General features: G+C 42.6%; 1 protein-coding gene across 1 annotated transcript; it reads right to left on the reverse strand.

Annotated features, from left to right (window-relative positions):
* Nucleotides 1-286: 286 nt before the first annotated feature.
* Nucleotides 287-10369, reverse strand: syvn1 (synovial apoptosis inhibitor 1, synoviolin). Its single transcript, XM_020080598.2, has 16 exons — nt 10143-10369; nt 8798-8949; nt 8550-8642; nt 8275-8427; nt 7743-7791; nt 7299-7402; nt 6241-6367; nt 6054-6153; nt 5648-5713; nt 5058-5174; nt 4654-4811; nt 3779-3928; nt 3319-3465; nt 1559-1742; nt 1243-1388; nt 287-1161 (listed from the first exon to the last, which is right to left on the reverse strand). Exons 2-16 carry the CDS (start codon nt 8927-8929, stop codon nt 959-961), a joined length of 1929 nt encoding a protein of 642 aa, XP_019936157.2. The 5' UTR covers nt 8930-8949; nt 10143-10369; the 3' UTR covers nt 287-958.
* Nucleotides 10370-10709: the final 340 nt, after the last annotated feature.

Raw genomic sequence — 10709 nt, forward strand, 5'->3', positions numbered from 1 at the left:
CTTTTGCTTCCTGAAAACCTTTGGGAATGAATGTTTGGAATGATTTTTTGTTAATTATTCTGTTTTTATTTTGGGAATGTTTAATTTGCGTTTGTACTGTTTTTATTCATCTCTACCGCTTTAACTCTTCTGTGTGTGTTTTTAATTTGTATTTAACAGCCCGATTTAAATTCACGGGCAACATTTCAGATTCCAACATGCAGTTTCTGAGCTTCACTTTAACACCCCCCACTTCTAAAGTCAGTTTGTGAACTTACAGACAAATGTGTCTGCTGTGCCACTGTTGTTTCAGTCAAACAGTTTATTCTGCATTATGTACAGATCATCCTATTAAAACTCTTTACAGTATGTACACATTCAAATAAATCAGTATGTTACAGCGTCTGCAGTGTGAAGAAACCAGGAAACTGAAGAGTGATGTATTTTAAAGAAAAAAAGAGTAGACGATTAATCCCTTGATTGAAATCCACTTAATCGGACACTGATCCTGTTTCGATGTAACATGTTGATGTGGTGAATGGGTCCAAATGTTATACCAAAGAAAGCTGAATTAAACAAAAAAATCAAAGTGCAGGCAAAGACGTCACCGACTGTAAAACTAGCAAACACAAATACCATCTCTGTCACATCGACCAAATATCTGGGACTGACTCGAGACTTCATCTTCCACCTTTACACATACAAACACCTGCAGTGCTGTTATTGCAGAGGTCATTCTGGGAGGTCATGGGGGAAAAAAATTGCGCTATTGCTTTCGGACACAGAAATAGTCCAGGTAAGCATTAAAGAATCTTCACTAAAAGATCACTGCGTCTCTCCGCAGCCTGAGTCCATCTTGACACGGTTAGAAACCTGAGCCCGTGGAAGGCGAGAGCCGCGGAGGCAGCGAAGAACTGAAGCAAAGATCAATCAGCTCACAGTTCCTGTTGGTCCAGAGCGATTTTGTCCAACACGGAGATCAGTTGTCTGGAGGGGGTGATGAGGACGATGATGCCGACTCCAACTTGCGGAGACGACGGCGCCTCAGCTCGGCGGCGTTCGGTTCTCCGCCCTCCACCATCTCCTCCTCCAGCACCTCTTCATCAATCTTTTCTCTACTTTCCATTTCCGAGGCAGCAGAGGTGGAATCAGCGGGCTGAGAGGAGACTGAAGCACCATTCACTGAAAAGGAAAAAAACATCACATCAAGGTTTTCAGTGTTTGCTGTTGTTGCCTTCGTAGTTGCACCCTCAGTTTACTCACAGCTGGGTCCTGAGTCTTTCTCCTGGCTCTGACTCTCTGTGCTGCTGCCAGATGCAGCAGATGCAGCAGATGCAGCAGATGCAGCAGATGTAGCAGAGTGGTTTGTCCCACTGGCTTCTCCTGTGCTGCCTTCAGCCCGAGGTGGACTGTGAGAGAAAGAGCAGAAAAAAGCATGAAGCATGCAAGACATTTTTTATTGTGTTTGCTTAAGATTGAATCCCCAGAATGAGACCACTTTGTACTTTCTAACCTAAATCTTCACCGAAAAACTAAAAATGTAGTTGAATTTAGCGAAGAATCAGAGAGGTCTGGTTACGTGAGGGTGGCGACGGTGCTGAGGTAGTGGTGGATGTTGAGCATGGCAGCATCCAGCAGAGTGTGGATGTTTTGGAGACATTGGAGTCTGGCCTCGAGGCCCCGTCGGCCTTCAGCCTCCAGCTCCCGGAGCTCCTCCTCTGACATCCGGGACAGAGACGGAGGAGGTGGGGGCATTGATGACACTGCAGGAGAGGAACAAAATGTACTTATGCAGGGTGGTCACTGTAGTGATCTGTAGCTAAACCTGCTACCAACCAGTCAGCAGTCAGATGCTCTGTCAAAGCACACCACCACGTGCAAGCGACAGAGTTGGGAAGCATCACTAACTATACTCCTGAGTCTTTCGCAGGCAGGAAAATGTACGAGTGTACAAGAACAAACTTAAGTATTGATGATGTCATATTTTAGCATTGTTGAAGGCTAGTCACACATGACGACTGCACCAGCAGAAAGCACACAGGGGTCAAATAAATTCACAGGCAAGAAGGCCATCTAGTTTTTTGAATCCAGGATAAATGAAATCATTGATTAACTGATATCAGGAAGTAAAGAGGATTTCAAGAGTTGTAACAAAACATGCTTCTGAAATAGATCACCTGCCTTAAAGTGAAAGTCCACCTGGCTAGGACTAGTTCTGATTCATAACAGTTTTTAAATCATTTTGGCTTTAGGAAGACTGAAGTCACTGAAGCTGTGCTTGAAGCATCTGTCATTGCACACATGGTGACGTTGACACGCTTGTTCCCTTTTATACTCGAACATGAAGCAGGGTGACTCGGTCCAGTCTTCCCCTAAACAATGCTGCCAAAAATACAACCATACAGCCGGATAAGGCGAAGAAGAAGAAGAGGAAAAGCAAACAGTACGGTTTTGGCACCAGACTGTTTCCTACAGGAAGCCCTGCTTTGGGCGAGCACGCAGACTCTACAGCTCGATCTGTGTTGCACAGGTGAAAGGTGTGCAACCAGCCAAAACAAGATGATCAAGGACAGGAACTGCGAGCATTAACTAAAGGACACCTCTGTCTCCTTTCTACAGATTAAAATGTACCAACACAATGAACAACTCAGGCTGAGACTGAGTATCAACAATCGCTTCAAGTGACTTCAGATTTACTACTCATGACTGCTTGACACTCCTGACAACAGAGAACACTGGGTCATGCATGTCCAAAGTGTGAAATGATAGTATGTTACTATGGTAACGCTTTTCCTTTAACAAAGGCTAACAGGCGACATGAGACAATACCATCACTAATAGCTAAAACTGGACATTCTATTTTATGTTCTTGTAGAGGAGCGACATAAGTAACAGAGAGGTTGACCATGACACCGGACCAGACTGCAGTGCAACCTTTTCTCCAGGACCTGTGCAGGTAAGATTGTGGCTGACCCCCCCCAACCAAAACCTCACACCACAAAAACTGTTTTTTCCAGCTGCACTGATGCCCGGCCTGTGACACTTTAACTTCCTGGTGCAAATAACAGACTAATTGTTCATAGCACAATCCAGACTCTAGTGTTTACTTACAACATCACAATCCCTCCCTTTTAAGGATTTAAATTTGTTTTTCCTATTCTATTCTATTTTTTTTCCTATTCTATTTAAACCTGCTTGACAATAAAACCAGATTCTGATAGTTTTCTGAACGATTCCCTGCCATTTAACTTATTTCATGCATCAAATATTATTTTCAATGTGTCAAGTGGTTTTGTTTGCAAGTCGGCACTCAGTCAGTCAGTCAGTGTTTGCTCTCACCAAAAGGAGGAGGTGGCGGCATGGGCAGCCACGGTGCAGAGGGGAAGGGAGGAGGCGGGAAGGAGAAGGGGAAGCCTGGGATTGTTGGTCCTGGAGCAGCTGCTGCTGTGGAGGTGTCAGCAGTAGATGATGTGGGCTGACTGGAACCTGATGCAAACACACAAACACGCTTTGATGACAGGATGCAAAAACAAAATATACAGAAATGTAACAGTTTTGTGGTACAAATGTAACCTACTGCATTAATACATGCATCTGGGTCACACAGTTTTGGTTCATTGCTTACTACTGATAAACACTTCAGTAGGAACAGGATGATCAACAAATAGTAAATCTTACAATTACACAGAACACACACAATAAGCTGCCATAGCTATCGTATTATAATTGATGTGGAATCATTGATTTGATGATATTCAATGGACACAACTGATGAAATAGAAGGATGTATCCTCCTCACCAGATGCCTGTGTGGCCTCTGAGCTGCTTTGTGGAGCATCAGTAGCACCAGGAGCTTCAGCAGCGGCAGCAGGAGGAGGAGGCACTGCAGGGAAGGGACCCCAGAAAGGGAAGATGCCAGGTGGGAAGCCTGGTAACATGCCTGGAGCCACTGGAGAGCAACCAGAACCAAAGAGAATCTTAGAAATGTATATTTACCACTGGGCACTTCATAATTAACAGTCTGCACAGATATAATAATAATAATAATAATAATAATGATAATAATAATACCAGGACTGCTTACTAATTAAACCAAGAAAAGGTGGAGAGCTGAGTTGGTTTTATTGTGTCATGTAGTGACCAAACAGATTGGAGAAAGAAAACAATGCCAGTGAGGCTTCCCCTGATCAGTGTTTCAAATAAGTTGGTTTTTCTGAAGGATTTCGTGATTTCTCTGTTTTTCTAAAAGTGTTTTATCTGTTTTTAAAAGTGGAGAACAGCATGAAGCCGACTGTATATTATGGATGTGACAATAAATCTGATTCTGACCTTTTAGAGACTAGTAACAGAAACCAAACTATGTGTAGAATTGGAAGATGTCTGACTCTGGTGCCTCAGGGTGGGATCATGGAAGAGAAGATGGGTGAATGTGTAGAGAGCATTCCACCAGCTGCATCACTTTTCACCAGAATCATCTGTTTACTATAAACACACACCAGTGCGTTTAGGCACATGAGGTGTCCTGAGAGCAGTATATACGAAATTATATCACATCTACAGAAACTTATCAGGTGTAAGAATGTGCTTGAATGAATCATTCGGGGATAAGTGGGCTTCACAGCCAGCAGTAGGAAAATGGGGGTTGTGTTTGTGTGTAGTGGTCTTGATTCTCACCATTAGCAGGCGGGGCTGCGGGCACGTTGGCAGGGGCTGCGGGGGCAGGGGGCGGGGCCTGGGCTGGGGCAGGAGTCTGATTGTTATTGGAAGCTCGGAGCACATCCATTCGACAGGTGGGACAGGTCTGCTGGCGCTGGAACCAGGAGCGCAAGCAGCTGTGGAGAGTTAAGTAGCCCAGCACAACATTATTAGAAATAATACAAAACAAATAACAATCTAACACAAAACTAAAGGTTGCTATTTAAAGTCTTGTTTAATTCTCACATCCACACCTGGCTCGCTTTCTTTTAAATACAGTAGCTTCAATAATGACACGCTGACAACTTCTGACATCCAGGTTGTTTTTTGGTCACAGCCTAGATTCTTTCCTGTTGAGTCTTACTGTTTAACTAAGGACTTACCTGGAGTGGAAAATGTGATTACAAGGTAGTTTCTTGGCTCCAGTGACCATTTCCTCTCGACAGATGATACAAACATTGTCAGAAGCCTGCAGATCTTCAGGGGTAGCATCAGGGTATCTGAATACACGCAAACAGGACAAAAACAGTGAGCAGCAGTTCTATCCTGAGAACTTCACGGACAGGGTTTACAAATATCACTGACTAAAGATTTTAAAATATAGTAAAAAGAATGTGTAAAATACACTGATGGTAGGTTTGCTACTTCTTAAGTCAGAGTACGCCACAGTTACTGCACAACGGTGTGTGTATTTTCCTGCAAACTCTTCAAAATATTAACAACAAATAGAGATTGAATGTTTTTTTGCACATAGGTCAGAGTTATTATCATTAAATGAGAATTAAAATCTCCCTTCACCATGTAACGTCCAAACAAACGATGCAGTGGGGTCCAAGTCTGAAATCATAACTTGGAAAGTCCTCTCAGACTTTTGAACCCCACTGTATGAAATTGAATAAGAGAGATGCATTGGGATAGAATGATTTTTACAAATATAACACATGGCAGTGAGGAAAAGCTCAACATTACTCACAGCGTGTTCATGTTGCGAATGGCTCTCCGAGACATTATAGCATCTGTTACAGCTTTCTTGAATTGTCTGGCAGGGACACAAAACAACACAATGCTTAAAACACGCCTTAAAAATGAAATTTGATAATTAAATGTGATCTGTATTTTTGATTATTTGTTTATTTAGATTCAAATGTATCTTTTTCCGAACAACTTATTAAGTTTAGAAATATATCTATTTATAATATTGTACACCATCATCAAGATTGTGAAATGATTGATCTCTTAATTACAAACAAAGCCTGTGTGGACACACTGACATTTTAACAACAGAAACTAAGACACTGACATTTAACAGTAGAAACTACACTTGCAGAAGTAACGACTTAACTTTCTGACACAAACACAGAGGCTATAGAGCTGCTCACCTCATGGCCAGATACATGGGGCGAATGGCAAACAGAGGGAAGGTGTGAACCTTTATCATGATGGTCATGAAGGCAATGTACAGGAGCACTTTGATGAAACCTGGAATAAAATATTATCATTAGCCGACATGATTTCATCTTTTACTTCACTCTGAGGTTGTGGTCATCTGGAGTAGAATACACTTACCTGTGAAGAGCTCAGTATAGAGCATATAGACGGCCTTGTTGTCCCAGGGATTCTCACTCTGTAGGTCAACAGTGTGCAGAACGTACTTGATGAAGGTCGTCAGCACCATAGTCAGCAGGATGGCATACTGACGAGGGAATAGAGGGGACAAACCTTATTTAATATTTGCATTTTACAACATTGTGAATACAAATTAGCAAGTGCAACCATGTAGAAACACACAACTTAAGTATTAAAATAATTCATACAAGTAATGCAGCAATCACAAGATTTTAAATTCAAGTATTTAAGTATAAGGCATGGTGCCCCTGTAAAAAACCTCACACTTTGAACTCAGACTACTTTGGGGATTGGATGCAGATTTATGGCTGGTCTGACATTTTGGAGGCTTTGACAATTACGCTCAACGGGAATCATTTTCTTCGAGGAATGTGTGCACAATGGGGTCCAGACTTTCTCTGGAGTTTGCCTTTCACATATGAACAACAGAGCAGAAGATTCCAGAAGCGTTCACAACAACACCAGAATGCAGACACAACGTATAAATTCTGCGGCAGAGATCACATGTTTAAGTTTACGGGACATTGGCACCGGTGACAGCCCATATCACCACAAGCTCTGACATCTTGTGCCTCTCCAAGTTCACATATCTGTCTGTGTCTACTACGTGTATGGCTCCGCTTTTTCATCCTAAGATATTTGTTTCTATTGTTTCTATTTGTTTTTAGTTTTTAGTCTGTTGGGTGTTAGAAACATCATCAATGTGCCCATGCGCTCATGATGAATCCTCCAGATAATCACCTGCTGTGTTCTCACATGAGCTCACCCGGACGTTATCTGGAGATTTTACAAGAGGGCTGGCAGCACAATTCCTGTGACATAGGCCAACTCAGTAACCAGATGTGAACATCAACAGATGTTGAGGATGAGTGAAACCCATGGTAAAAATGAAACTATCCCAAATATGTGAATTATTAAGCTTGTGAAATGGCCACTGGTGCATTAGTTTTACAGCTCAAAGCAGATATTCAATTCAATTCAAACAAAGTAAAACAAACCTCAAATCCAAAAACAAGCTGGACTGAGGCTCCTCTGGTAATGATGCTGTGACAGGCATGGTTGACAAACAGGAAGTCCAGGACACCCAGCAGTCCAATGAGAGCTGCAGAAAGTAAAGAACATCGAGTAACACTTTGGTGAGGGGCTGTAGACACTCCCCATGTATAAACTCAATATAATCATCTGCACTGAATTCAAATACAGTAGGTATGTAATCAAATGGCCTGTTCTATCATTACTGCCATCAACCTTAACCGTCTGTTACTTTCATTCTGATGCACCTGGCCTCATGGGCACACAGAATGATTTGCATGCAGTTTCATTCAGCTTGAAAACTTGTCTTATAAGTGCAATCAATGGAAAAGAAAGAGAAAGAGATAAGGAAGTGAAAGTTAAAAAGGAAGAAATGCAGACAGGGAAGATAAAAGATAAAATGTACTTACACAAGACCCTCAAGTGAAAAACACAGGAGATGTTTGGACTTCGTTCCATCTAGCAGTAAATAAAACATCAAAATTATTCAAATGATACGTGAAATATTCCATCAGTGAGTCTGAATAATACTCCTATCAATGATTCATACATTCATACAGGAGCAAAGAAACATGTGATTTGTGTCAGTTTGATTCAGCTAATGACTGCTGTCTATTAGAAGTTGATAAAGCTTCCTTCACTTAAAAGGTCCTCACCAGGCAACTAATACTTTCACTTGCTCAAACAGTATTATATGGAACTCCCCCAACTTACAGCACAGTCACGAGCGTTTGCACTTTATCTGTGACCGAAAATCAACAGCAAAATGTCACACAATGTTTGTTCAACACTGGTATTCAGCCTTAGCCACACACCATCTGCCTCATCCTGTGTCCCACATTTCCTTTCCACATTTACACCATTGACTGCATACAGAAACAGTGGAGAAAGTATACAGGGCACTGTGTGCGACGAGGAAGTTGTTTCTCTGTCATCACTCACAAAGTCCACCCGATCCTCGGCCAGCCAGTGGAAGCACTTAAGGAAGAGCAGGAGGGTGAAGAGGGCGACGAAGCGAGGGGAGAAGTCATCCCTGAATACAGTGAAGGCCAGACAGGTCTCAGTGACAGCGTACCAGGAGCGCTCGATGAGGTGCTGGAGGAAAAGGTTTAAGGTCTGATTGATTCATTGCTGTCATTTACAACACATATTGTGCATTAAATACAAATGTGTGATACAGTGATTAAAGTGAGTAATAAATAAAAACAGAACTCTACCTCCATTTCTGCAGCTCGTAGCTGACCGAAGAACACCTTCCTCATGAACTTTCCAAGTAGAAACACCAGCACAAAGGCCTGAATGTACAACACCTGATACCAGAAACAAACACACACGTCAAGTTGATTCCTCCCAATGTCACTGATATGCCTCTTTAAACATTGTCACATTTTAAAGATATTATTTTGGGTAAAATATCCAAATAACTTAAACAAAGATCAAGATTCGACTTTAGCCATGATCTTACCGCCATGCTGGGGCTGCTTTTGGTGAGGTAGACCACAGTCGGGTAGAACTGGTGCTTGAGGAGGTAAGCGTGTGCCACCACAGCCCCAGTCAGTGCCAGACTGGTGGCAGTCACCAACGCTGCTCGTACCATTTTGGACTCAGCTACAGATACTGTGTGGGGGAAACACATGAAGTGAGACATGAAGGAGGAGGATGTTGTTTGTGAAAGCTGACCTATGTAGAGGAGCAGCATGCAAATACAGACAGCTGTTCCATTTTTTTATGTATTAACTATATGGACAGAAAGCTTTGAAATCTTAACAGTCAGTCTTCAATTAAAAATCACTTATTTAGCAAACCTGGTGGAGACGCCGTTTCATGTTGAATTTGAATGTTCGGGCTCAGACACTTGGGTGACACTACACAAGCATTTTTATGTTTTTAGTTTGTTTGAAGAAGTTGATGCAATTTAAATTGTTTTGGATTTGGCTGCAAAGCTGTTTACCCCCGATACTCTTAACACTTGACACACCCCTCCATCAGCATAGCGGTGAGTAGATAATGAGTGGATTTACATTTTTGAGTGAACTATCCCTTAAGGTGCTTCAGCTTGTTTCGTGACTGTGAAGATTTCCTTCCGCAGGTTTGCATTAACCAGACTTGTTTTCAAGTTAACTGCAGCTGGTTAACTGGCAGAAACTCAAACTCAACTTCTTACTATTGGAATGGGTGGTCATGCTTTAATTTGTATATGACTGTGCTTTGTTATTGTCAATGTATTTTGAAAAAGATACTATGATCTAGTCAGAACCCATAAAAGAAAGTGTCAGGTGAACTACAGAGAGCAGATGCACGTTTCAATAGCTTCCACAAGTAACCAGTAGAGATGAGTGTATGACAGGGCTTCAGGGATTAAACGTGCTTATGTACAATATGTATTTCAACACAGCAGGTTAGCATCGTGTGCAGTCGCGCTGGTGCAGCTGGTGCATCACTGTCTCCTGTGTAACATACTGCATCTGCTGGTGGAGCAATAACTCCAGTCTTTGTTGAAGAACAAACACTGGCTTCACCTTCTTCCTGGGGAACATGTAGCTTTGTCAGCTCCCTCAGGTTTGCTACCATTACAGCTCCTCAAGTCAAAGCAAGTCTCAGAAATCCAACTAACCTCGTGACAGCTTCCAAAGAAAGTGAAACTCACACCAGCACACGTCTCACTAAGCTCGGCGTGTAGCTGTGTGTTTGTGTTAGCAACCCTGCTGCGCTCCAGAGACCACCTTACTACCACAGACAGGTAATCAGGTTAGTTAGCTGGGGTTAGCTAACGTTAGCATGCTAGCTGGTAGCTTCCCAGCAGGACTCACCGACTCGATGTCTGCAGACGACTCGCTTCTGTGTTCGTGTGACGGGGTCTGCTCTCCTGCTGCGGTCGCTATATTCTCCCCAGCTACTCCATTTGCACGGGTTCTCCGCGGCCTCTCTGTGTATATGTAATATCGTGGCCGCCGCTCGTCTGGCTACGTGTTTATCTTTGGCTTGTTCATTGGGAGCCACCTCACATCCGGCTGCTGAAGTGGAAACGGCGCAAGAGAAATGTGACGCGTTGCCGTAAAAGGATGTTCAGAGAGATCATTCGTGTTTCATGTTGATCCAGGACTCAGTGTTTATGTTGAGTGTGTGTTTTCTGCGCAGTGTGCGTGAATGTTACTCGTTGCATTGTGTTTTTGAATTGAGGCGATCCTCATTTTTAGGAGGTTTACGGTAAATAACAACGTGGACCAATAGGAAGTTGTCTTGCTGGTTGCAGCGATGACATGACACTGTACTGTGGGAATCACACTCACACACCCAGTGATGCCAAGCACAAACTGGGATGTGTTATAATGCTATAGACTGAGATTGACAAACATATGTTTAGTTAAATGTCAGAA

Source organism: Paralichthys olivaceus, chromosome 9 (assembly GCF_024713975.1).
Source record: "Paralichthys olivaceus isolate ysfri-2021 chromosome 9, ASM2471397v2, whole genome shotgun sequence".
Classification (NCBI taxonomy): Eukaryota; Metazoa; Chordata; class Actinopteri; order Pleuronectiformes; family Paralichthyidae; genus Paralichthys; species Paralichthys olivaceus.